Genomic DNA, 27,046 nt, shown 5'->3' with positions numbered 1-27,046 from the left:
GCGCGGATCGCACAGGGCTGGGCGGATTTTCATTCGCTCCGGTGCAAGTGTGCGAATTTTCGCTCATCACTCGGAAGACCTTGTGTTGTCGATCGGATTGGCTAGACCATGGGTTTAGCCGAGATTGGCCAAAAGTTGTCTCCTTTTGCCTCGTTCGGGCTGCTGGCCGAAAAGAGTCCACACACACGAGGAGACCATTGTTGTGACGGTGGGCTTGGCATGATCCACTGGGGAAATAAGACCCAAGGAAGAAATGGAGGGAAATTAACGACTGGGGCTTGGGGAGCGACTCAGAAGCCTGTGCCTGGCGACATCCATGGAACCGCCGATCCACCGCGATCGTCTCTTTCGGTTACCTTTCGTGGCTCACTCTGTGCCCGAGTCCGGGGGGTTCGAGAACTTGTGGTCATCCCGAGGCTTAGATCTCCTTACAGTCGCTCTCTGTCTGGGGATTCAAAATATTCAGCTCCGAAAGCAAGTCTTGGGCCCGACTCCTCAGGGGGAGGGGGAGGGGTCGAAGCATTCAACGTTCCGTGGCTGGAACCAAGCCCCGACTGTCCGAGAGCACGATGTTTGTAACTCACCCGGTCAAGCGATCTGTGACCGATCTGTGTTACACTGACAACATCGCTCTTTCAAACCGCCCCCTCCCCCTCCTCCTTAGTTCGCCGACCATTCATCCCCAGCTGAAAGCCGCAAAAAGCAGTTCAACTAAATCATAGTCACCCAATAGGGGCATGAAAAGAGGTGAAGACAGCCGAGTTTCTCCCGAGACTCACGTCATATGCGAGAGTCTAGCGTGCTGACACCCCATTGAACCTAAAATGGCTGGCCGTTTGGGACTATCGCAAATAACATTCGAGCTATCTCGAAGCTATCCTGGGGCACTTACATGATGCATTCGTATAAGTAACGGTGAGAATATTGAAGGAAGGAGTTCACTAGTTAGCCTTGTATGCCTAACGGAAACAAACTACTGAGGCCAAGGCAAGTGACGGCGTCGGTTACCTCCGTAGATCCCCTTGTAGATGCAGGCGTCAGGACCCATGGGCTGTTCACCACCTTTAGGACTTATGATCCAAGATACAAATTATTCGTGGATTAGTTTAGGTTTTCCAACGTTGCGATCTTGATTCGATCCTCGCGCATGTGAACGTCACATCTATATACTCTCGTCGTGGCCTGTCAGAGGATATATATAAGTTCGTCTGGTCGAACGGTTGCTCATGACATAAATGCAGGCTCACAGTTCGGCAGACAGCCTAACACATCAACTCTACAAGTGTAAAGCCATGTCAAAGTCCGCCCTAGAGACCACACCTACTAAAAATCCCCTTTTAGACGACGAACGCAAATATGTCACAGGCGGATATGAACCTGTCCCCGTATTCTTCGAAAAAGCCAGTGGGACCGAGTTTTGGTTGCATACAACAACATCGGCTTGCAAATCGACTTGGACATATGTCGCATCAATTCTCACTAGTTCGGGAGGGGGAGCTCGACGTTTCTTTCTTTGAATTTGGCTTGAACATCCTGAGATACCTATTTGTTCAATCAGGCTTATCTAGTAAATACGATCGTCGAAAAGATGAACTTTTACATTTCTCAAACAGAATACGTATTCTTCTCGCCACGCGCGCTTTGCTTAGCAACGCGCAACGGCACTCACGGCTCATAACACTTCTCAATAATTGTACACGAAATGGCATAGTCCAATGCTTCGGATGACGCAACTAATTTTGAGTTGAATTTCGGTACTGCTAAATTCATATTTACCTATTGCGATGGTCTTGGCCGATTGCAAATACGGAGCTTTTGTCTATTTGCCGACGGCCTGTGTCATGGTAATAACACTAAAACCCATGCAAGGTATAAATATAGTGTGCAAAAGAGCGCATATCCTTCATTGAAGAGAAAACTATCCGGATTCCCTTCGTGCCTGACTTGATAAAACCAAGTGCACTTGTCTGATCGATATTCTACATTAAAGGCCCGGAATTATGCGCATGATGAACTGAGTGATCTGTTTATGATGTTTTTTTAGCTAATAGAAACGATTTATTGTAAAAGATCGTCCACTTAACTACTGCAAAGATATATATCACCAGTAATAATCCAACGCCATATTATGAACAAACAAGTCTGCTCATAATAACTGCTCGGTACCAGAAAAGATCATCAGGGTGGTGGCGTATCTGGATGAACCATTCGTGACATAAGTTCATCACGATATTTTCGTAATTCAAAAGAGAAAGCTTCAGAATTGGTATATTTTGACACTAAACATATTTCACTGGGTAACACGAAAGCGCCACTTTTGTCATTGCCAGGTTGATTACTTTGTAAAACTCTAGCCAGGGAGGCTAAGTAAACTTCATCCGGCGCTTGGAAAATCAAATCAAGAGATCTGATATCACATGTATGAGACATTCTCCACATTGGAACCGATCATGCAGCAAAGTGGATTTTCAGGTATTTCGTAGTACGAGCTTTTTAACCCTGGCCTCTTCCAAAGAACAAAGATTCAGGATTCTTAAGGGAGATATGCGATGCTTCAGAGGATCTATCTTGAGGAAGATGGCGTTGATAGGCGCTGTCGCACATATACGTGAACTAAGCTGGATAAGCAAGTGAAGCAGAGTCAAGGTAAACAACCGATCTGATACGTGGACTCCACTTTCCTCCTCCAGCTCAGCAGATGTGCAGCTGCTAGACCGGTTCTATTTAATAGCATGTATAATTTCGTTCGGGAAGGTCAATGGCCTTTGAATTCAAACGTTATCGATGCTCCATCTTATTCAAGTAAAACTACCTGGTCACAAATTATCGTCCCATCTGCTATCTATCCTAAACATCTCATTATGTCAAATCTCCCCAAAACGTACGAGGCCGTTGCTTCGCAACGCGAACGATCATGCAACAGTGCATGAATCTGAACTCAAGCATCCTTCCGCAGGTAAGGTCCTCGTTAGAGTGATCGCCTGTGGCCTTTGCTACACCGACCTCCAAGCAGCGTCAGGGTATATGGGTGACATTTTCCCGCGCGTGTCTGGCCATGAGTTTGTCGGCGATTTTATTGAGCTAGGCGTCTAGGTCACTTGGTTGTCCAATACGCCTGCAAAATGGGCAACCATGTCGCCATACTATCGTCTGGTGACGAAAAAGCTACATTTGCCAAAGAACTTGGGACGTACCATTACATCAACATCAGATCAAGCGAGGCATTTCATGTACTCACTCAACTGGGCGGAGCAGACATCATCATTCAGTCAGCGTCCACTCCGAAAATATTTAAAAACCCCCTCGCCGGCCTTGCAGCTGTGTCTGGCACCTGTTGGTACGGTCGAGGTCGATACGGACAAATTGATCATGAAGGGCCACAGTTTCCAAGGGTGGCTCACTGGGGGCCCACTTGATGCAAAGGCGGCAATTAGATATGCTAATAAGCATGGGATCAAATGTATATAAGTTTGCCGACCTGCAATCGGCAGTGGATAGCTTTGTAGCAACAAGCTGAGGCTCAGAAATGTTCTGATCACGGGTGATATCATTCAAATCATTGTTGTTTTCTTAGACCGGGCTTGACAAGCTGAAATATAAATCAATTCGGAAAACTTCCCGGCATATCCCCTGTATCGAAGACCGGGGCGCCTCTGCCACTCCGATCGCTTCAAACGGACAAGCCGTATTTCGGCAAACATCTTCTCAATCCATTGGATACTAATATCTCCAACGTCTTGTCTTTGGGGATCTGTAAGGTTCTCGAAATACTGTGGTATGACAACCACTACTAAATCCATCAGAGGGTAAATGTACATACGACGGGGGCTCTCAGGCAGATCGCCTGGGCATCGGCAATTTGGGTCTTTGGCCTACGCATGGGTAGTTTGTGTTTATAACCTAGTGGTTTATCCGTGTTTACGGACTCGTCCACTGGCCCTGAAAAGATATAGTTAGATCCCAAATAACTTCAAGCTTACGATCTTCATCACTCCATCCTTCCTCCTTCCAGTCTTCGCCTTTGAGAAACTGGGCTCGCAGGTCTGCTGGTGCGTTGGGCATGCAATTATGGAAGACGTCTTTCCATCCCTTTCTCGAAGCTTCAAATACGCCAGAAGAACTAAATCTAGGCTTCATTCTGATGCTTAAGTCTCAATTTACAACCGCAGCACCGTGTATAGCTACTCATTAGGACATGTCAGGTTCTCAGGTGAAGTTCTCGGATTGGGCATCGAGACGCTTTCAAAGAACACGCCGTCGTTTTTTCCATCTCTTTTGGAACGTAAGATAAAGCTCCCCCGGTATTAGAAGGTCGAAGCAAGCAATGCCGCCAACATAGCATTCTGAGCGGAGATATATCCAGTCCCAGCAATCCTCAGTTGCGACAAGCATATGTACATTGCAAGCTTGAAATGTTGTGGTCGTCTGGCCTCAAGACTACCATTTCAGACTCCGTAATCTTAGCCAATACTGCCATTCCATTGCTGAAATCGCTTAATAAATGTGAACATCATATCGTACAAGAAGCGTCCCCTTCGATTTGGTCATGTCATGGAGACACTTTGGTATCCACCTCAAGGGCGACAATGGAAGACAAAATTATTGGCTCATGGACCGGAGGGGGCTCTGACGGGGGAGCATCATGGGAGGACCTCGAGCGCGGAGCCAGGCATCGTTGAGGGGTCCTTCAGTACGGATGACACTGCCAATGGACATGAAAAGACTGAAATGAAGAAAGCCCATTTATTAGCATTGTTAATGGCTTGAAAAGTTTGGGGAAGAAGCAAAAAGTATATTGAAGAATAGATAGTCCATACCCAAAGGTGGCACCCGAGCCCAGCATGTACTTGCCCAGAGTGCGCATGACGCCGTTAGGACCGGCACCGTACTGGAAAATAGTGACAGTTCCTTTACCCAGTTAGCTCCTTGTTTTCTATAGTCAAATTGACTGTAGTTATTACCGATGATGAAGCCCATGATTCCACCGACAGCTAGATGCGACGGGTGTAGTTAGTAGAAGCTCGAGCAATGACGCAAGCTTGCTTCGTGACCACGTACTGGAACCCATCAAGCAACCCATTTTCACTGGAGCATCGTCAGTTAGCGCTCTAGATCCCGGCAAGTTCACTATTTTGTAGCTCCCTGCATGGACAGACAACGTACTCTTCTCGAAGGTCGAGCCACCAGCAGGGCCCCCTGCAGCAGGACCAGCAACCACAGGCATTTTGGATTGGGAGGCGAAGGTCAGAAAGATGTCGAAGATATCGAAGTAAGCGAGTGGCAGTGGAGAGCCAAATGAAGCTTAATAGGGAAGATTGGACAAGATTTCCCAAGAAGAGGCGTTTTCAAGCAGCGCATCACGGAAGCCGAATCTCCGTCTCCGCATCACGTGACCAAAAACGGGTGTGCACACGTGCATCAGGTCACGTGCGGCCCGGAGGCGTCAAGGGAGTAGAGACCAGGGACCGTTTCCTCGCTCCGTGGGAGAAGTTTCCATGGCCATCCCCCTCCTTTGATCTCTATCTTTTTTCCCTCTATTGCTTTTAGGGCTTCAAGCCTGTGGCTAAGGCGGCAAGTCCCGTCTTGTGCTCCCTCGTCCTTGGAAGGTGGTGAGACACCGATCGCTTGCTCACGTTCCGGACCTCACCCGCCTCCCTGGTCTAGTGCACTGACTTTCTTCGCCCTCGACGGTGCTTAAATCTCTCTGAAACATCCTCTAGCGGGTAAGTAGAGCATCTTATCGTGATCGCCTCGGCAATTTACCCATCTCGAGCCCAGACCCCAGTCTGGGCTGCCGATAATTTGTTTGGCAAGCGACCGAGTAGCGCTAACGCGACCGTTCAAAATTAGCCGGCCGACCAACAAAAACAACTAACCTGCGCGCATTGAACACTACCTATTCAAGCACGTTATCACCATTCAGTTACGAATTCTGCTTGAGTCTGAATCTTCGAGCTCCCCGCCCGCATCCTGTGAATTCTGCGACCGTCAATCGTCGTCTGGACATTCCGCTGTGTTGAACGGCCCCCAATATCCTTCTCCATGACTGCTGTGGCATCTCCACCTAGTGTGCAATCGGGGTCTCGCTTGGGATGGTACAGCACTGGTAACGGAGGACAAGGAGCCCTGTCTTCAGTGAACGCCGACGAAGTTTCACGGATGTTTATGCCACGGAAGCACGTCCACCGCTCCAACTCCTCCTCTTCCCTCGGATCCAACTCCTCTACATCCACGGTGACCAGCAACCAGCAAGAAGCCCACGCTGCGCAAAGTTCTGGGGTCGAAGCTGGAACCTGGTCATCAAAGAAGAAACCTACTAGGAACCTCTGGCCTAGCTCCAAAGCCGAGCCCGTGTCAGGAGTAACAAACGCACGATCACAAGCGGTTCCCGCTTTCTCCCCGGGCCCAACTGCATCATCGACCATGTCTGCTATGCATCAACCCTCGTCTATCGTCCCATCACAACATATGCTCCAATCATCCCAACAGAATGGAACCCGGCAGTCTAATGGGCAATCCGCGGACCCCCCTGCCATTCTGGCCCTGACACCGTTGAACGGTACATTTGAGAAGAAGCAAATCAACGTACCTTTTTTCCCCGATGTCCTGCGAATCGGTCGTCAGACGAATGCCAAAACAGTTCCCACGCCGTTGAATGGGTACTTCGATTCTAAAGTTCTCTCTCGGCAGCATGCTGAGATATGGGCTGATAAGGCCGGAAAGATCTGGATACGTGACGTGAAATCGTCAAATGGCACCTTCGTCAATGGCCAGCGACTCTCTCCTGAGAATCGCGAATCAGAGGCGCACGAACTTCGCGAAAACGATACCTTGGAGTTGGGTATCGATATTGTCAGCGAAGACCAGAACACCATTGTTCATCACAAGGTCTCTGCTAAGGTTGAGCATGCTGGCTTGTATGGAACAACCCCAAACATTCTTGACCTTAATTACGGAGACTTGGACCCTGCCTCTGGCGGTGGCCTTTTACCGTCGCCTCTTAGCCAACCACTTTCCCACCTCCGGGGGCGATCTGGCAGCAATGTGAGTAACAGGAGTGCCCAGAGTGCCAATAGCAACCAGATCCATGCCATGCACCAGCAACGGCAGATGAATTACTGGAGCTCCCCTATCTCTGTGGAACAGGTCGTCAAAAGACTCACGGTATAGCTCCCTCATCTTAACTCAAAAATTTGTTCTTGGTATACTAATGAATTGTACAGAGCGAGTTGAAATCAGCGAAGCAACAGTCGCAGGATCTCCGCCAGACGGACGATTTCTTAACGGCCATTATGAAACCAGGCTGTCCTGAGAAAGAAAGGGCCACTAAGCCGACATCTTTCGAGAACAGTGCTCCTCGCCAGCTGAATGGCCACCCGAAGATGCCTCGTGTCGACTCCTTCTCTCGGTTCTCGGAACCGCCTGCCCCTCCTCCCCAGCAACCTCTCCCAGAGAAGCCCGATGCTATGCCTCGTTCCGCGTCCGATACGTTCTCTCCCTTGAAACGCAGTGACACCGACAAGCCTAAGTCGGCCTCTAGCAATTCACCCGTCTCGCGTGATTCGAGCCAAATTTTGTCTCTTGTTGAGGCACTTTCATCTGCCAAGCGAGAAATTGATAATCAGGGTGCCCGTGTTAAGGAGCTGGAAGACCTGCTCCTCCAGGAACGGGCCGCTCGTGAGTCTGCGGAAGAGAAGGTCAAGAAGCTGGAGTTGCGTTGCGCATCCGATGAAATTTCCAAGTCCGAGAGCGCTGTTTATACTCCAGAGGAAGAGCCAACTATCAAGCTTGAGCATGATGACTCGACAGCTATCCCCATCGAGGCTCCTGCGCCTTCTGAAGCCGACCAGAAAGAGCCATCTGCGGAGGTGAATACTACGCAGCTTCAGCGCCGCCTTGAGAATATGATGGAAGAGATGGAAGAAATGAGGAAGCAGATCGCCTCATTTAAGGGACGCGCTGAGAAAGCCGAGGATGAATCGGCCGATTCGCGAAAGTCCCTGGCTGAAATGATCGAGACGCTCCGAAAGGAGCGTTCCGAGAAAGAAATAGCCTCCGCCGCCGCCTCGAATCCAGATACACAAGGCCAAGACCCGGGGACGACCATCTCTGAACAAATCCCGACAGAGAACGGATCAGCTGAGTCCAAGAAGGACGGCCCATCTTCACAAAGATACGACCCAGTCACCTCGAAAGAATTAGAAGCTGCGGCCACTGCCTTTGCTACACAACACCGGCGCAACTTTCTGGAGGAAGCAAGTCCTTATGCGTCTATGTTCGGGGTGGTTCTTCTGGGGGTTGGCTTAATGGCCTATCTTAACGGTTGGCAAAAGATGGACAAATAAATCGGCTTTGGCTATTTCTTCCGCATACGCTCACGATTTATTATTACCCAAAAGTTGGCGCTCTAGAGGGGCGGTCCAGCATGGCTTTTTTCACCGACGATTCTACTTCTCTTGACGACATGATACTCCCTGTATTCTGGGCCAAGGTGCCTGGGCGCTTGATTCTTTTGGGTTCGGTGTTGGTTTCTCAAACGTCATTTTGCATAATTTGCATATCCTGACCTTCTCTCTTGTCTTTTTTGCCCTCATGTTTCCAGCCTCGGTTCGCGTCAGTCATGACTATGGCGTCGAATGTCCTGATCCTTTCTAAACCAGTGAACACTGTTTCCTTTCGTACCTTGTCTCCATACCATGTCTCATAAGCCTAGCCTACAATCCTTATCCTTTTCCTTCCTCCTTTACATCCTGTTCTTCACTTAGGGGCCCTCGTTCATTTCGGACATGGGCCTGACTTTCTTGTACATGATGGAAATTTCAAGATGTTCATGACCAACCCTTTTTTAGTTCCACACTTTCCCGCATTGTCGGGTAGAATCTCTAGTCTTAGGGCAGCACAAAAGCATCTTGCGCATGCGTCTTAGCATCAGTGGGTAGTGATTTTCATTTTAAAGATTAGAATATTCTCAATTAGTACAATGGAAGAAGTATGGGACAGGAAACCAAAATTCAAGAAAAAAAAAGGGGCCCTTGGAAAGCATTTAAAACGACCTAGTATCCGCCACGCTGGTTACTAGCAGCCTCATAATCTGAGCTCTTCACGCGGGGATCTAGCTTGTTGAGAAGATTGATGCTGTGAGGACCAGAGCTTCTTCTTCTACCGCCTCCAGGTGCGTTGTAGCTGCTGCCACCAGCTGCCGCACCACCAAAGTCGCGCTGGGTAGTAGACTCACCACGGGAGTCCATCTGGCCCATGTTTGAAGTACCCATGGTCGAGCCAGTGTTGGCAGCTGAGCGCGTGTTATGAGCTGGGGAGGTGTCGCTGCCACCCATACCGTAGCTGGATGTCTGGCCGGTGGTACCGGTGTTGCCGTAGTTGGATGCATAGCTGCCCGTCTGGCCAGTGCTGCTGTCGACGCGAGGGTCCATCTTGTTAGTCATGTTGGATTCATAAGGTCTCCCGGTGCCGGTATAACCTCCAGAGCCTGAGGAGCCGTACGTGTTGGAGCCCGTGCTGTAGTCGCCAGCACGAGTGTTCGAATCGTAGGCACCGGCGTTCAAGCCAGAAGATCCCATGCCGGTCTGACCCTTCTTGGAGTCATAGCCACTGTAGCCTGAGTTGCCCGCACCCATGGTCGACCCATAGGTATTGCCGGTGTCCATGGTGTTGCCCATCTTGGAATCGTAGGCTCCAGAGCCCATTCCCGAACCCATTCCGGAGTTTGTGGTGTTCGAACCATAGGTATTCCTGGCTCCCATTTTCGAATCATAGCCTCCAGAGCCCATTCCCGAACCCATTCCGGAGTTTGTGGTGTTCGAACCATAGGTATTCCTGGCTCCCATTTTAGAATCATAACCTCCAGAACCAAAGTCAGAGGGGACGTACTTGCCCGAGCCATAAGTATCACTCATGTCCTTGTTGCCCATTTTCGAATCATAGCCTCCAGAGTCCAAGCCAGAGGGGACGTAGTTGCCCGAGCCGTAAGTATCACTCATGTCCTTGTTGCTCACTTTCGAGTCATAGGGTCCGGTGTTCAAGCCGGCACCCATAGGGTTAGAGCCGTAGGTATTGCCAGTTCCCATTTTATTGTCCTTGGCGCCAGACTTCTTTTTACCAGTGCGCTCATTGTCCGAGCTGGAGCTGCTGGAGCTAGATCCCTCTTTGGCCTTCCGGCCAGTGTTGGAATCCTTAGTTCCCCAGCCACCAGCAGTGTTAGAACCGTACGTATCGCCTCGACCAGTGTTTGAAGACCCGTAGGTATCTCCCTGACCAGTGTTGGAAGAGCCATAGTTGTCCCCACGACCAGTGTTGCTGGAACCGTACGTATCGCGGGTATCTATATCATGTTAGGGCCAGGTTGAATTACTATAATAGTAAAAGCTAACCGCTCATGCGCTGTTCCGCCTGAGAGGAATCATGAGAAGAGGATCCTTTACGACCGCTCATGGCATCCTTGACTTTGTGAATGAGGTTCGACATGTTGAGTAATGTATTGGTTGACAATTATAGCGTTGTAGAAAAGGCTAGAGACTAAGCTCGCGTGATCTTGATTGCTTGGAGTTGGTGATGATATTAAAATGGCAGGGATATAAGAGCTAAGGGTCAGCCTATATACACTCAAAATCCTGAATACTGCCCTACTCAATTACTAGATGGCTGTTCACGGGACTCTCTGACGCCATTACGCGGAGGTGGAGTAGGGGACAATGGCCACTTAGATGCGGAGAGAGCTCTACCATTATCATCTTCTACACTGTCATGACGTCCCAGTGGCATAGTGAGACAGGCGGCGTACGGATTGGCTACAAACTGTAGAACCGTCCATGGCACCGGCCGTCATGTTCCGGGTCGTCCAGAATTCAAGCTCGCCACTGGACAACGATTCATGTTTGTAACCATTAGGTAGATTCGTGCGGAGTAGGCAGCTTGAAAGTACGAATGAGAGACATCTTGAAAAGAGTTTAGGAGATATTCCATGAGTTCTCAGCTGATGGCTGATGTACCTAGTCTCTATGAGTGGCGCAACCATACCTTACTGTCAACTATGCGAGTCGTAAGCTCTCCACAAAGGGAAACCTGCTCAAACTGCATTTTCCCCCGAGGTTTGCTGGCAAATAAGGGTGAATTGAAGTTTCTTCGCCTTAAATTCTAGAAGAACTTCTAGAAGAACGCATATACCTCATGCGAGGGAGCTCGAATGTAGATCAGATCGAATACGTCATGCTATCCGCACAACATACGGTGCACGCTAAACCATGATAGGCAAGGTGGGTCAGTACACAAAGAGCTTTTTCAATGGATCACGTAAGTATACATCTGCTGATTTTTGGATGTGCCGATCAATCCAGTATATACACATTAGAGCATCAAGAACTAACAAGCATCGTAGAGATCGAAAGATTGAAAGGGAGTGGCTTACACGGCTGCCTGGAGAACGATGATGACATGATCAGCGGGAAAGGGGCCTGTCAAGTATACCATGAGGTAGACCGGTCCTTCCCCAAGACCTAGAACCATACTTCAGGCATCTAGGCTGGGCTGAATGGTCATTTCTGAAATCCAGTCTCTGCAGTAAAAATGCCTCACAGGATCAACGCCAGTCTGAGGGAGAGGGGATCACGTGGATGCCTGAGGCACGCGGCGCTGTCACGGGGTGTTACATAATCCATCAGTTCACCCTTCTCCACCTTGACTGACTTCACCAACATCACATCCCCTTTCCTTGTAACCACCTTGTGTTTGTCGACGTGTTGTTGGCCGTGGCTGTTGGATTTCTCCGTGACAAGCAGTGCTGCTCATTGAACTCGATGAGTGGCCGCCTGTTCGCTTGCTGCCAACCTTTGGATTGGTAGAGTGTTCGGGCCTGTCAGCCGTGTCATACAACGGAATCACCTGGTTATCGCCTCGCTCCCCGCGAACGCCCACTATTTCCTTATCCTATCTCCCTCATACCCGTCACTGGAGTCAACAATCTGCAGACATGCGACCTCCACGTCTTCTTGTTGTTCTTTTCTGTCTTATCTTCTTCCCTATCTTCCTCACTTTCTTTTCCGCCCTCTCTTCATCGCATGTTGCAACTCCCAATACGCTCGCTGGTCGATCGTCCGGGCTGCATGCTCTTTTCTCCTTCAATATCCCCTCATCACTTTTCCCTCCTTCCGCTATAATCAGTCTCACCGATGACAACTCAACTTTCTTCTTGGCCCGCCCTGCAGCTTTCGGTCCGCTCTTGCCGGGCAAGGGTTTAAGCGGCCAGCTCTGGGTGGGTAGCGGATTTGGCGAAGGAGGACTTACCGCAGGGGTGGAAGGGGAACTAGGATGTTCCGATATCCCAGGCTGGGGCGAGGGTGCGGGTCACAAACCACAGGATGCGGCTTCTAGGGGCACGGAGCAGAAGTCCGGCAAGTCCGGAAGTAGCACATTGAACGAGGGAGTTGTGACACAGAACCGCCCTCGATTACCATCGCAGGCCGATGCCGCTCGGCAGAATGATCGAAGCGACGCCCCAGTGGGACCTTCATCGAATGACGGTACTGACGATCATTTACATCATCCGCTCCCCGAGTCCAGTGCTGCCGATAATGGTACGCCTCAGAAATATGGCGACTACGTTCAAGTCAAACAGTCCACGCATGCCGATATCCAGTCGCTTCAAGAAACGGCTGAAATCCAGGGCAAGGTTGTCTTACTGAGTCGTGGTGGTTGTGGGTTCCTTGAGAAGGTGAAATGGGCTCAGCGCCGAGGAGCCATGGCGTTGATTGTTGGCGATGATACTCGTGGCGGGAACTTAGTCACCATGTACGCCCGGGGTGATACTTCGAATGTTACAATCCCCGCACTCTTCACATCTCATACAACAGCCCATCTTCTTTCTTCTTTGATGCCGTCGCACTCTGGCACAAGGACTGGCTTCGGTGATGCTTCGAATCCACTGCAAGCGAAACTTGCTGGCCAGGCAGATGTGGACGCGCCAAAAGCCACAACGACCGCAGGCGCAACTCCTGCATCCACACCAATATCTCCCAGTTCTTCTGCAGTAATGGAGCGACCTCTTCCTGCTTTGCAGCACAGTGGCGGATTCCTCCGCGCCCTTGGATCTTTCTTCGGCCTATGCAATAGACACGGAGGCTCGGGGCACCCAGAAGATAGCCGACGCCCGCCCAGCAGCGGTAACATTGACTGGATGACTTTGGGCTCTTGGGACACTGGCAAGTCCCGACCTGATAACTCAAAGAGCTCCGGAGACTACAATCAGCGCATGCGAGGCAAAATCGACCCCGGTATGGACAGCAAATATGGCTTATCATCCGACAATAACGATGGCGACGGATTTGTCATTGGTGTTCAAGATTGGAGAGATCCCGATTTAATGCCGGCACGGAGTAGCGCACCCCCAACGCCGAGCACTACTGCAACCGGAAAAGACAGTGCTAAGACTGCTGCTCCAGACATGGACGCAGCTTCCACTTCTAATATATTGCGTGGCGGCAGCATCACTCCTGGTAGCGGTGAATACCTTAGCATCGACAAGTCTACCGGCAATATTCGCGATGCCGATGTCAAAGAATCCGTGAAGAATCTCAAAACCGCACACGGCACATCGGAAACCGCTGGAAATGGCTGGTTCTCAAGCCATTTTGGGTGGGGTGATAGCACTAAGCAAGAAGCAGAACGGTCGTCTTCCCTTTCGCCTCAAAAAGTGTCAAATCAAAAATCGAGTGCGGCTCATTCATCGAGTCCTCCCTCTGCTCTGTTTTCCGAGCACGAAGGCCTTTGGGTTACCATGACCCCCACAAGCATGTCGACGAGTCCATTCTTTGATACGCTTTTGGTCCTTGTTATCAGCCCGCTCCTGACGCTCACGGTGGTCTATGCACTTCTAATCCTCAGATCTCGGATTCGCCGCCGCCGTTGGCGTGCACCTAAATCTGTCATTGAGCGCCTTCCTGTCCGCACATACCACACGATCTCGCACACCTCCTCGTCGTCTAGCTCACCACGGCCTTCTAGCCCTGGAGCCGTCTCGCCTACTTCACCGCTCCTTGGTGAAAGCCGACCCAGTACTTCTCGTCCTACTCGGTTGCGGTCTCAGACGATTTCGGGAGTTCAACTTAGCTCCGCACCTAGAGAAGAAAAATCAACAACATTGCATTCAGGGTCGACTTTGTGGCGTCAAAAGTATACTGGCAGACAGGTGGAGTGTGTTGTCTGTCTCGAGGAATATGTCGATGGTCAAAGCCGAGTTATGAGTTTACCATGTGGCCATGAGTTCCACGCGGAGTGTATCACCCCATGGCTTACTACTCGCCGAAGAACCTGCCCTATCTGTAAGGGTGATGTGGTCCGTTCGATGGCACATTCTCAGGCTGCCGATATTCCCAACCGACACGAGCACTCCAGCGGCAGCGGCCACGCCCAAGAGCTGGACCCACAATCTGAAGCCTCGTCTGCGCCTGTGCTTATACCCGTACATGACGACGATACATCAGACACTGAACAGACCGTCGGGCTTCTTGATGGCCACCCCAGTTCTGCACCCCAATCAAGTTGGAGAAACCTTGCTTCGCTTAGCTTCTCTGCCCTCAGTGGCGACACTATCTGGCACCAGGCTCGTGCAGATCGAAATCGCTGAGCATAACTTTCCCCTTCATATCGTGCGATTCCTGTTTTTTCTTTTTCTACGTTCCTCGCTTATGCGAGTGTTGCTCTTAGTCTCCTTGACGCATGCTGTATTAGCGATCGTTTGATTCCCTTATGACTTGAATTATTTGCAGGGCGTTTAGCGGGTACATCTCGGGGTGCTAGCGGCATTCAGCGAGCATTCTTGAAGCGGCTGGGATATACCGCAGGTCAATCGTTCCAAATATTTCTTCGGTTGAAAGTTCAACGTATACCACTCCAAAGTAGCTTTGAGGCTTGCTACACTTTTCTTTGCACTCTTCGTAATTGCATTAGTGCTTCTGCGACTTGACTCTATTTATTGAAAGGATACTTCGAAAGATAACTAGGTTACCACCTTACCGATGGAAAACAATTGCCGGTGAAGCTTCAAGAACGTGGCTTAGGGATAAATCTGTACTTTACGAGGCAATAGAATTGAATATGATAAGAGTCCCCCTATAGATATGATTTAGCGAGGCCATTCAGAATTCAAGACTAACTAGTAACTACGCTTTGCCTTGGTATTCTCAAAGTGGATGCGGCTCAGATCTACGGCCTGAGGCCGCCATGAAATGCCGAGCTTCGGCTCCCAAAGATGGCAAGGGGTAGCACATTAGAACTGTAAGTGTCCTATATCCTTATGCACCTTGGTATTGATCATAACAAACGTTGGCGCGTGTTATCTGCTTAAGCCATACTATTCTACAACCGTATCAAATAAAAATGCTGCCCTGGAGACTGGGTCGATGTTGGCGAGGTCGAACGGCGTCCACCCTACCAACACCGGCCAGGAATTCCTACTCAACGCCGCGATCGTCTTCACATTCAAGAAGATACATTGCAACTGCCAGCTTTGTTGGCGCATCGAGCCTAGGGTGGTTTTTGAGTTCCCACGACGATGTGCCAAGTCTCGAGAGCACATCAGCGGAACCTTTGCTCCCTGAAACAGGCCTTTCGAAAGATGAAGTGACGCGTATCATCTCGCGAGACGCATACTCCTTTTTGGTCAAAGATACACCCGGTGTCAGTCGGTATGATGGCAATCAATTGCCTTCCAACTCAGTCTGCGAGGACCGGTTCATCCACGGCACTTTTTCGCCGTACAATGACGGTCAGAAATGGATGGCGTGGGCAGTGTTTGATGGCCACGCTGGCTGGCAAACGGCGGATCTGCTGCAGAAGCAGCTTTTGACGTTCGTGCGACACAGCTTGAATCAAGACAAGGCAAGGTCTAGCGAGAATGATTCGTCCGACGCGTCTGTGCCGCATGCGATCGCAAAGGGTTTCCTGGCCCTTGACGATTCTATTGTCAAAACTGCTTTGGAGACATCTCAGAGCAAGCAGTCTCTCGCAGAGAAGGTGAAGAGACTGCTTCCTGCTTACGCGGGCTCATGCGCGTTACTCACCCTCTACGATTCTACCACAAGCATATTACACGTGGCGTGTACGGGTGATTCGAGGGCGGTTTTGGGACAGCAAAGACCTGATGGAAAGTGGGAAGCCATCCCGCTGTCGGTGGACCAGACCGGCTACAACGAGGAAGAGATTGCCCGGCTTAGCGCCGAGCACCCTGGTGAAAATGAGATGATCAAGAACGGTCGCGTTCTCGGGCTGGCAGTCTCACGAGCCTTTGGAGATACCCGATGGAAGTGGAATCTGGAATTCCAGAAGGAAATGAAGAACAGATTTGGCGCCCCATCCCCTTTGACCCCGAAGTACGATGTTCGAACGCCGCCCTATCTGACCGCTGAGCCTGTCGTGACGAGCACAAAAATCGACCCCAGCAAACCCTCATTTTTGATCATGGCATCGGATGGGATTTGGGATATGCTCTCCAACAAACAGGCTGTCGATCTGGTAACAAAGTGGATTGAATCATCAGCCGGTCAGAAAAGAAAGCCCGAGTTGGAGCCAGCTCATGAGGCCTTCGACTTGGGTCGGTTTGAGAATGGCGTGGACTGCAAGTTTGAAGACGAGAGAGCAACAGTGCAGGATGACAATGCTGCCGTGCACCTAGTGCGCAACTCCCTCGGGGGAAACCATCACGAGATGGTAGCAGGCCGACTTGCCTTTGGGTCTCCTTTCTCGCGGAACCAGCGGGATGATATGACTGTGCAGGTGGTCTTTTTTAATGTGCCAGGACTCGAGAAAAGATAGGCCGAGCCTCACAATTTTTGATATATCATGTTCTTTGACGAAAATTGAATGCATGTCTAATCCTGCTTCTTGATATAAACATTGCCAGACACCTCTCCAAACACTTCCAAAGCATGCGTACACTGATCACGAACAAGACCGACTCGAGTGATCATATCACGACCCAGTGGAAGGAACCGTTCTGCCTCTCGTCCAGCACCAACACCCTCACCAACAGCCACTTCAAAGATAGCCTTCGCCGCTTTATCTGTGTCACCGTCGAATGGAAGCTTGCCGCTCTTGATAGCACCCATAGTAAGCTCAGCAACAGAGCCGCGATAGTCCTCCGGTAGTGTGCCTTGAGCGAATTGGGAGACATTGCCGATGTTTGTATTGAACGTCCCCAGCCAGACAGTGAGAATGCGGATGTTGAAGGGCGCAACTTCCTTCGCCAAAACGCGCGATGAAGCTAGTTTGGTCAATATGCACACCGTACACTTGGTCAGGATTGCGATGAGACATACCATCCAGTGCAGCCTTCCCAGCAGCGTAGCCTCCCATACTCTCTCGGGCCTCAAGTGCTGCGCCGGAGCTGATATTAACCACGACTCCGAAGCGACGCGTTCTCATACAAGGGACTAAGGCATGAATCAGTCGGCTTGGTCCAAAGTAGAGCGTTTCCATCTGATTGTGTAGCTCCTCGTCGGCAAGTTGCTCTATAGCCCCAAAAATAATTGATCCAGCATTATTAACGAGAACATCAATGATATGGCCAGTCAATTCTATGGAGTCGATCAGTGCTTTTGCTGCATTTGGATCATTGAGGTCCAGGCTATACCACTCGCCGCCACGGCTTTGCACCTCGGCGACAAGGTCTGGTGTGCGTGAGGGCTTTCGCGAAGTAGCGATGACTTTGTGTCCTTGAGCTTGAATATGACGAGCCAAGGCGAGGCCTAAACCGGAGGAGCAACCGGTGATAAGCCAAGTTAAAGGACGACTCGGCTTGCTGAAGGTTGAGGTGGACATAATTTTGTAATCTGATTTGGCTATTTGCGGTATTGGACGAGTTGCCTGCTGGTCTAATGGTCTAATCAAGGTCAAGACGATTCCCGGGGGTATTTATAATCTTTTGTGGGCTGATTGCTTGGTTGCTTTTGGCCATAATGGTCGTTGGAGTAGGCTGGATTTAGGGCGAACGCGGAGTTTAATGTGGGGTTAGATGTACTTCGCGTTGGAGATGCCCAACCGGCCTATTCATCCAATTGGGAGGACCTGTGACCTGACAGGCTGATGTAATCCAAAGAATGATGACCTAGTTAACTATAATTTCAATGAGATGGGCCTGACTTCATCCTTTTGGGATAGTGATCTGAGCTCGCGATCGGTATAGAGAGAGTTCGCTCCTTGCCCCATTCGGATCTACATTCGAGATGCCTTGTGTGTTCAAGACCACTGAGATCAGGGATATTCACAACTTCACAACTCCTCTTTACTATGCGGTTGTAAAAGCCTATTATGGCAGCCGTGGAAGGCTGAGAGGGCTCTGCTTGGGTAGAAGTCGGCGGGAGTCGATTCAATAGCATGAACGAGAGCCAATTTCCGTGTATAAAGATGGCGCATCTTCCTCTCCCCCACTTTCACCGTTTCACCTCCATCGGCCATACTGTTCACTGAACCAGGACAAGGTATGCTCTCTTCATACAAGATTCCGGGAAATGTCGAGCATGCATCGAATATCGTCTGACTGACTTGTTTTTTTCTCTACTAGAGAAGACATATCCCGAACCTCTAACATCATCTCCCGGCATGGCTGGTACAAACTACAACGAAAATGCCCCCAGGAGTTCTGTTCATGGGAGCATGGCAGACCACATCCGTGTTATGCTGCCAGCTTTCAATTGCAATGCACAGCGTCAATACCAGCAAGATATCGACGCCCAACACGGGCCGATATTTGGGTCCCCTCGAGGTATTACTCCCCAGTCAAAATTATCATATCCCGAACCGACTTGACAACTCACTCATGTATTCGTACCAGGCTTGAACTCACCTGGCGTCTCGCCACGCTGGGCTGCTGGACGACGATCACGATGGCAATTCTTCTCTCGGCAACGGACTCATCCCACGCCTGATTTCTCTTCTCTCGGCCCTCCTCCAACTGGCTTCCTGCCAGTAGGTCCAAATCTCACGATGCCGCAAAGCTTTGACTACCCTTCAATTCAACCGCGTCCATTTTCACTTCCCATGGCCTATGTATCACCGCAGGCCCCGTCAACCCCTCAGGCTAGGCCTCTCCCTCTTTTTCATCCTCACCCTGTTGCACCTCCTCCATCTCAGATGACGTGGGGCTCGTCCAGTAAGTCTCCCATGAGACCCCTAACACCCTCTCTCAACCAGCTTGGCATCACTAAGACATCAAATGAAAGAACGAGCGGTCGAATCTCCCGCCCTTTGATTCCGACTGTGGAGCCATTCCAGCCTGCTTCTTCCCGCGTGACTCTAGAAGTCGAAATGATGGCCGTTAGATCGAATCAAGCAATGAAATCTCAGACCTCAGGCAGTCCAAACCCGCATGCCGGAAGAAAAGTCTCTCGTCCACTCAGCGCTCATGTGGCCCCGTTTGAGCCTTCATCATATCATGTCCCACTTGGAACGATAGTATCCCCGGCAGAGGAGAGTGAGGTATTGAGTTTCAAAAATACTACAGAACGGTCTGCAGAGCCCCCGGAAGATCGCTCGTTCACAACTTTCCTTGAAGGTGATCGGTTAGAAAAAGAAGCAACCAGCCATTTTTCTAACTTACAGCTGCGCGAGTCGGCCAGAGATATTATCCGGGTCAAACAGCTTGAAAGCGGATGCCGGCAATACCTTTTCTCGCCCCAGAGCAATGTCCCAACCCCAGGCCATCGAGTGGAGCAGAGAGTCTCTCCTGAGCGGAATCGACGACTCGAGTCTGTCAACGAAGACACCGAGCTGACAGACCCTGTCCCGGTTTATCATGCTCACCAGGAGATGATCAACCCTACCTTTGCTTCACAATTTCCAACATGCCCAGGATATGGTCATAGTAATCCATATGGTCACTTTACTCCAAACCCCCGTCGCGAGCCTGCTATGATCCAGGAAAGTGACTCGTACTTTCCTAGACTGACAACACAGGAGATCGAAGTACTTACTAGGGCAGCCGAGAGACAGGCTCGACTGTGGCTAGAGGCAGAGAGGATTGAAAAGGACAGAATAGAGATGGAGGACGAGATGATGAAGAAACGTGCAATTGTACAGCTCTCGCTTGAAGCACGTCAGGATTCCAGGCTAGAACGAGAAGGCTACGACTACACACAACCTGAAGTACTCGTCCGTGACCATCAACGCCGGGACGAATCTGCTGCCCGCGCAGCCGAAAGTCAACTCGAGTATGATGCCCGGATCTGGAGGACCTTTTACCCATTCTGGGGCCAGCAGCCGCCCTGTCCACGATTCCCAGAGGCTCATACTCGAGCCAGTAACCGCAATATTCAGGAGCTAGTCACCATGTTCGAGGTAGTCTTCTGTAACATGGCCGGCTACCGATATGGCTACATCAACTACCGGCCCCTTCATGTTGCTCCTCCCTCTACGTTGTCCCAGATGAGTGAACTTCCTCGTCATCGGCCAAGCTGGATCCCTGGTCCGGCTCCAACTCAAACCGATTGGGAAGACCCCAGCATCTGTGATAACACAGATGCTTGCCGCAACATCCGAGAAAATGCCTGCTTCGTCCCATACATGGAACCAACTGGTATGCACCGTCCTCCCATTTCACGAGATCCATGCATCGAGCCACTCATCGGTCAAGATACTCTCCCACACATTCCACCGTTCATCCCCGACTTTCCGGGCCAGAGTCTACAAGAAAGTGCTTGGCTCCGAGGCATTTCACTACGGCCGCACCAGCCACCACCATCTGCGCAAAGCAACTTCAATCAAGCGAGAAATAGCACCTCATCAACGTGGTCTGCCTCAGTCCGCACCAGCGTGAACCCCCCCAGATTTACGTTCGACCCTTCGCATGCCCCTGTCAGCATGATGGCTCGCAGTCAGGCGCTCTATCCAGCTCCGGAGAGTCCAAAATCCTATAACTCTCCTTCCCCTCGGATAAGTCGCAGCCAGAAGATCCATCGTCAGATCCCACAGAGCCCCAACTCATACAGAAACACCCCCTCTTCTCAGAGAGCCCGCAGACAGACAATCTATCCAGTGCTGCACAGCCCAAAATTTTACAACGACAATTCTTCTCCGAGTACTCGCAATAAGCACACCTACCGTCAAGGCCCGCAGAGTCCGAACTCGATTGATACAACCCCTTCGTCTCTGAAGAGACGTCGCCGACCGAGGAAGAAGTAAACGCACAGCGTTTATGGCTGGAATATGCAACCATATCTCCGAGCATTTAATGCCGGTCATTCAATCTTTTTTCATCATTCACTGATATCTTATGACTTCAAGCAGCGGGACTCGGTGGAGCGTGGGATGTGGAGCGTGAAGGTAGTAGATTCTTTCCCCCATGTACCGCAGAACCGCGATCAATACATAATATAATCATTGCTCTTTGCCTCTGGCATTTCCAGTAGTTCAACTGAATTTTCTTTTTCTCAAAAAGAAACTCTATGAATAGTTATCATGACCGATGTCTTGATATGTATGACCTTTGGCATCACGTGATTTATCGAACCCTCATCCGACGCATTCGTAGTCCCCTACAACTCACTGAAATTAGGTTTAGACTGAAGTTCAAGGAACAATATGTATGGCCATATCATTGCGGCATCGTTAACTAGATAACAAGAAAAAGGAAATCATCACGGGATCCACTTGGGAGACCAGTGTGCACCAAGGAAGCCGAAGCAATTAACAGCACAGCCAGTCTCCGGCGTTGACCTAAATCTCCATACCAGTCCAGCAACCGAGGACAGGACATGCCAACTTCAAAGCAAGCGAAAAGGGAAAAGAAAAAAGAAACAAAGAAGCATTATGCATCGGAGATGGCTGCTTCAGATCATGTCGAAGAAAGAAAAAATCACCGGAAATCCGAATGAAGTCAAGAATGGCCCCGAACGGGTAACAATGAGAACAAAGGAGGGAAAAGCGAGACCTTGTATGGTCGATTCATTCGCCGAGACGCCAGGAAGATTTCCGGAATGTTTATGAAAAGCCATATTACAAGAAAGGAGATCGTGCGGTTGGAGACAGATAGATGGCCCTTAATCTAGCAGGACACAAGGTTGATGTGGTTGTCGTTCAAAGCTGCACAGGCGAGCATAGTGCGATGGGGATGGAAGGCGGTGCTGACAATGGGAGAGGAACGGTTATGATGGAGGAAACTCGAGTATGGCTCGAAAGTAGAGAGGTAGGTGCCATCGACGTTAAAAGTCTTAAGTTCATGGCGATTTGAACCCCTGTCATCAAAGTTAGTCACATCATCATACAATCAGATGAATTGAAACTTACACGCTGAATACGGGAGCATGCTCATGAACGCTCAGGGTTCGGAGGGTATCTTTGGTGGTGAAGATGGTCGAAAGCGCGCTGTCCATACGGAGATCCCACAGTTTCACTTCGCCGTTGCGGCTGCCAGAGATGAGTTCTCTCAAGCCGCCGCGTTGCATGTGGACGTTGGTGATCCACTGCTTGTGCTCACGCCAGACCTTGACCATGGATGTGGTCGGCTTCAGCCGCTGATCGAAAACACGGACGGCGCCGTCACCAAATCCAGCAACAAATATGTTGCCAGCTACCTGGTCTGACGTCAAGGACGTGATGCAGGATCCAGATCGCGCAGGAATATCCTGGAAGTCATGTCAGTATGAGAGAAAACGCCTAAATGATCAAGGCGAGCAATGCTTACATTAGTGCAGACTTCAGTAGCTGCGTTCCAGACACGAATGACTTTAACGTCACCAGCAACGAGAGCTTTACCTTGACCTTGTTGCCAATCAAGAACAAGCCCGGCATTACGGTTGCTTGGGATAAGTTCAGGTAAAGCTCGGAAGGCCGTAACGACCTCAATATTCCGCGAAGATTCGTAGTTGCGGAATAGCTTGAGCACACCATCGGAAGAACCAGTCAATAAAAGAGCCTGATCGTCCTCATTGATGTACCGGACTTCGTTGATCTTGGATCCAACAGGGTTTCCGTTCGAGAACTGATTCAGACGCTTGTGGCTTTGCCAGTCCCAAATTCTGTAGAGAAAGTAAGCATAATATTCAAACGGGGATGATCCGTATACATACGCAATAGTGTCGCGATCGTCTGCGACTGCGATATGGTCCTCAAATTGATGGAAAGTCATCTTCAAAGGCTGACTCTGATTGGACAACAGAGTCGTGGAGTTGTCCCATCGACTTGTACCTGCCTGAACCTTGAGCGGTTGAGTTTCCGCAATGATCTTTTCGTTACGGCCGCGTCGCCAAAGTCGTTCGTTGTAATCGGAGCTACCGGGCTCGTCGGGTTCATTGGGTTTCATCTGGGGCTCCCGGAAGTACTTTTCATGGGTAAGCAAATGTTCCGGGGTAAATTTGAAGAACGCTTGATGGAAATTTGTAAAGAAATATGGGATTACCTCTGTTGACCAGTCCAGGAAACGGCTTCTCATGGGAATTATTGGAGTCTCCTCTGGGTTCCTAGGAATGAAGCCACGGGATGCAGGGGCGGGGTTTCGGTGATACGAGTTCGCTGGGGCAACGTTATCGTTGACTTCGGGAGGTCTGGTCCATTCGGGGGGAGCACGACCACGGGGGGTTATAGGCATACGACTTGTCGAAGGTGATTGGGGAGCAGAGCCTTCTGAGCCTTCGTCACCTGCGGGTCCTCCAAAGGCAAGGTTCTTGAGAGAGGCGGCAACGCTCGCTGTGCGTTTGAAACCCAAGGTAAGATAGCTATCTTGTTTGGGAGGCGTCGTCGTTGGCGACTGCGGCGTTGCGGGAGGCACGGCCTTCTTTGCTTCCGATCGCTCGTGAACCTGGAATCGCTGTGACATACGGAATGTGAGTTCCAAGATCTCAATTCTGATTCGGTCAGCGAGAGCCGCCATGGGGGACTCCAGAAGGGTAAGATGGATGAAATCGACAATGACACCAGCATCCTGAGCAATGTCAGGGTGAGGGTCCACAGAAAGAATCAGAACTTGCTTCCAGATTGTCCCGAATGTGGTGTTACGAGACAGCTGAGGTGTCTTTGATTCGGCGACCAGATCGCCCTTCTTAGACTCGAGACGGTTTCTGTTAGATGTCTCGCTTTGGAGACGATGGAGCAGAGACTGCTTTTCATCCTGAAGCTCCTCGTATGCCGCCACTAGGAACTTGTTCTGATGGCGTTTGACGAAGGTCGAGAAGAATACCAGGAGCTCCTTCCGGACGAGCACACTGCCATCAGCCGACATGGGTAATACCGCTAGGGCGAGTTGCTCTTCAATTTGAGCCACTTGATCTGTCAAGTCTGGAATGCCAAGGAAGGTAGTTACTGCGTGCAACATTGCCGCGCGAACCTCAGGAACCGGATCGAAGTTGAGTTCGCAAAGTCTCGCCGGCGCTGCGCATCGAATGCCCATCCACTTCGCTTCTGGGAAATCAGACCAAAGCATGCTGAGACAGAGGCAAGACCACTGCCGCAGCAGTGGGTTCTCGACATCTCCAAGGTGTCTCAGGCACGAGTCAAACAGTTCCCCGGACAGACAAACATTCTGGCCCTGAGGATAGTTTTTGCAGAAGATTGAAACGATAAACGCACACATGGCTCTGTGTTCGCTAGCATTACCAACGGGGATGGGAGACGATGGGTTTAGGATGGAGATGAAGTAATGAATTCCGTTGTCCTTGAGGAGATCGTTTTGGACTGTATGGTCGACAGCCATGATTCTTGCCCAAATGAAGACCATGACAGGCTTTAATTCTTGGGCAGCTGACTGCAGCAGCTTGACAACGTAAGGGAAGATGCCGATACTGAGTGCAAGGTGCACGGCCCAGGGACCCAAGTCCAGGAACTTGCTCAGAAGGATCAAAGCGCGCAGTCGATGTGCCTGACTGAGTAATACTTGAAGTACGATGGGAAGTTGGTCTGGTGGGTTCTGTTCCGTGGGTCCCGAGGAGAGATAAACCTCGAAGGCAGTGAGCTGCTCGGCGAAGAATGTCGAGTGCTGGTACTCATACTGTCTGCGCCCTTCCTCATGGTCGATTAGCGCAGGAAGCTGCGAGAGCACCATCTCCACGGCGAGATCCCAGCTTTTCCAGAGCGGATGATGATGAGTTTCGGGTAGTTCGGGTGATGAGATGGGGTGACATTTGTACGTGCGCATTATGCGCTCGCTGAGGAGGAAATTGCGGAAAAGGGCGGCGACCATCAGGTCTTGACGGAAAAGTTTCTTAAACAGCGCCCGAGGCAGGGTGTTCCATGCAATCGTATCGGTGATCGCAGTGAAGATCCAGTTTAGCTCTCCAAGAGGACTTCGACGGTCTTGCAGGCGACCCGGTACTCTGAAATCCTCGATAGTGAAGTCGGTACGGAGAGGGTTCTGCAAGATGAAAAATCGCAGCGCAATATCAATTGGCGTCGTCAGGCAGCAGGTGAATAGATCAGCTGGCAGATCGGGATTAGTTGGCAGAGACTCGTTCTTCTGGCATGCCGCAAGAAGGATGCAGTCGCCATAATTCTGGACGATTGCGTTGGGGTCTCTCTTTTTGGCCTCGATATTCTCCTTCTCATGCTTCTCGACAAACGTATGGAAATTCTGAACAATGTTTCCTGCATGTGACACGTCGAACACAAAGAGACTAGGACCGGCTAGCCAGGATTGCAGATCGTAAAGTGGGACAGGGATGTACTGGGTGTAATTTTTGTTGAACACCCAGATCTCGCCTGACTGTGTTGGCAATGGGACTCCATGGCCATTGTAGTGCAGAAGAACTCGCTCGTCCTTGGCATTTCGACGTAACGAGATACAGAACTTCTTCGTTTCATCCACAGACGGGTCCAAATACTGCTTGTATCGCGTCCGAAGACTGAGGGTTTCATACTGCTCCTGTAGCTTCTTGCCGATTTGCTCCATAATCTTATTCTGGCCCCCACCTGTGGTGGAAGTGGGATCCACCCAACATTCCAGCTTGGATGTCGGATTTGTCTTGACCACATCGGGAGGATCGACACCGATATTCAGGCAGATAGCCAATGCAGCAGAGACGGTCTTCAAACGATCCTTCATGCGCCAGTCTTGGCTTGGCCAACTACCGACGGGGTCTCTGGGGACACCGTTGGTTTCGTGACGTTTCTCTGTAAAATACATATAGAAATTCTGATGGTCCCTTGTGTTAGTTTCGGGTATAAAATGAAAGTCTCGGTGATCGAAACATTCTTACCGAGTGCAAAATCTTGAGGTATTCGCTGGATGTATATTCTTCCTGCCATCCGTGTCGCATTGCAAAATCCTCCTCTTCTTCTCCCACAACTGTCTGATCGAAGGTGACGCGGCTTGGACCATAGTCACTCTTGGCTCTCTTGAGCATGGCTGGACGACTACTCTCTGATCTCCGAGGAGACGGGCGTCGCGGTGGTGAGCCCGGCCCGATCGCTGCATTCTCTCCGGCGGAACTCGTGGGACGAGGGGACGGGGCTGCTAGAAACGGCGGCTTGTGCTCGACGGTCGTAAAAGAACGATGATGACTGCTCAATGGAGCCGGAGATCGCTCACGTGCGGGGATAGTAGTCTCCAGATCGGGTCCAAAGGCCACTCGAGCCGATTTGTTGCGGCGGGGTTCGGTCGACCCGTTCGTCGCGGGCTGCGCTGGTTCTTCCATGTCTGCTGTAGGATCTCTCATGTTGCGGGTATGATCATGGTGTTACGTGAGAGAAGGAGAGAGGTAGGACGGTCGCGGGGAAGAGCTGAGGGACATGCGACAGTCCGGCTTATTCTAAGTACCTCCCAAGTGATCAGGCTCGAACTTGAATGTCCGGGCGCCTGACGGTGGGAAGAAAGCGCGCAGTTGCAAAGCCAAAGGTCACCAAAGTCTCAAGATGTCCAACGCAAGCTCACAACGGCGAAGCGAGCGCACGAGGACGAAAAGCCGAGATAAGTTGAACGCGGACGCAACGGTGAGGCTCCGATTGCTCTCGAACCGGATTATCTATGTCCCTGCTGACTAACTTGAGCTTCCCCATGCCTTGACGTGTTGGGTGCCTCAGGTGTCACTACTCGGACACTCTGATACATCAACTAGGG

At 50.5% G+C, this 27,046-nt stretch overlaps 8 protein-coding genes across 8 annotated transcripts; 4 read left to right on the top strand and 4 right to left on the bottom strand.

Annotated features, from left to right (window-relative positions):
* Nucleotides 1–4,599: 4,599 nt before the first annotated feature.
* N7443_010249 (MGR2/ROMO1 family protein) lies at nucleotides 4,600–5,224 on the bottom strand (the record flags this gene model as incomplete). The annotated part of the gene is made up of 5 exons (XM_056890305.1): nucleotides 4,600–4,723; nucleotides 4,818–4,908; nucleotides 4,962–4,991; nucleotides 5,059–5,085; nucleotides 5,164–5,224. The coding sequence occupies 5 exons, from the start codon at nucleotides 5,222–5,224 to the stop codon at nucleotides 4,600–4,602; spliced, it is 333 nt and encodes a 110-aa protein (XP_056736796.1).
* An 818-nt stretch (nucleotides 5,225–6,042) lies between these two features.
* N7443_010248 (uncharacterized protein) lies at nucleotides 6,043–8,345 on the top strand (the record flags this gene model as incomplete). The annotated part of the gene is made up of 2 exons (XM_056890304.1): nucleotides 6,043–7,164; nucleotides 7,224–8,345. 2 exons carry the CDS (start codon nucleotides 6,043–6,045, stop codon nucleotides 8,343–8,345), a joined length of 2,244 nt encoding a protein of 747 aa, XP_056736795.1.
* Nucleotides 8,346–9,053: 708 nt separating this feature from the next.
* Nucleotides 9,054–10,482, bottom strand: N7443_010247 (uncharacterized protein; the record flags this gene model as incomplete). The annotated part of the gene is made up of 2 exons (XM_056890303.1): nucleotides 9,054–10,339; nucleotides 10,389–10,482. 2 exons carry the CDS (start codon nucleotides 10,480–10,482, stop codon nucleotides 9,054–9,056), a joined length of 1,380 nt encoding a protein of 459 aa, XP_056736794.1.
* A 1,501-nt stretch (nucleotides 10,483–11,983) lies between these two features.
* Nucleotides 11,984–14,635, top strand: N7443_010246 (PA and RING finger domain protein; the record flags this gene model as incomplete). The annotated part of the gene is made up of 1 exon (XM_056890302.1): nucleotides 11,984–14,635. One exon carries the CDS (start codon nucleotides 11,984–11,986, stop codon nucleotides 14,633–14,635), a length of 2,652 nt encoding a protein of 883 aa, XP_056736793.1.
* A 752-nt stretch (nucleotides 14,636–15,387) lies between these two features.
* Nucleotides 15,388–16,821, top strand: N7443_010245 (PP2C family serine/threonine-protein phosphatase; the record flags this gene model as incomplete). Its single annotated transcript, XM_056890301.1, has 1 exon — nucleotides 15,388–16,821. One exon carries the CDS (start codon nucleotides 15,388–15,390, stop codon nucleotides 16,819–16,821), a length of 1,434 nt encoding a protein of 477 aa, XP_056736792.1.
* A 56-nt stretch (nucleotides 16,822–16,877) lies between these two features.
* N7443_010244 (aspartic protease pepA) lies at nucleotides 16,878–17,826 on the bottom strand (the record flags this gene model as incomplete). The annotated part of the gene is made up of 2 exons (XM_056890300.1): nucleotides 16,878–17,269; nucleotides 17,325–17,826. 2 exons carry the CDS (start codon nucleotides 17,824–17,826, stop codon nucleotides 16,878–16,880), a joined length of 894 nt encoding a protein of 297 aa, XP_056736791.1.
* Nucleotides 17,827–18,990: 1,164 nt separating this feature from the next.
* N7443_010243 (Dehydrogenase E1 component) lies at nucleotides 18,991–21,183 on the top strand (the record flags this gene model as incomplete). Its single annotated transcript, XM_056890299.1, has 1 exon — nucleotides 18,991–21,183. The coding sequence occupies one exon, from the start codon at nucleotides 18,991–18,993 to the stop codon at nucleotides 21,181–21,183; it is 2,193 nt and encodes a 730-aa protein (XP_056736790.1).
* Nucleotides 21,184–22,045: 862 nt separating this feature from the next.
* Nucleotides 22,046–26,645, bottom strand: N7443_010242 (ubiquitin-binding TORC1 subunit KOG1; the record flags this gene model as incomplete). Its single annotated transcript, XM_056890298.1, has 5 exons — nucleotides 22,046–22,235; nucleotides 22,288–22,625; nucleotides 22,685–23,018; nucleotides 23,070–26,122; nucleotides 26,187–26,645. The coding sequence occupies 5 exons, from the start codon at nucleotides 26,643–26,645 to the stop codon at nucleotides 22,046–22,048; spliced, it is 4,374 nt and encodes a 1,457-aa protein (XP_056736789.1).
* Between the last annotated feature and the right edge of the window lie 401 nt (nucleotides 26,646–27,046).

Source organism: Penicillium atrosanguineum, assembly GCF_028827265.1.
Source record: "Penicillium atrosanguineum strain IBT 20685 chromosome Unknown utg000008l_segment0_segment0, whole genome shotgun sequence".
Lineage (NCBI taxonomy): Eukaryota > Fungi > Ascomycota > Eurotiomycetes > Eurotiales > Aspergillaceae > Penicillium > Penicillium atrosanguineum.
The sequence above is the reverse complement of the archived record's forward strand: the minus strand, read 5'-3'. Positions and strand labels throughout refer to the sequence as shown.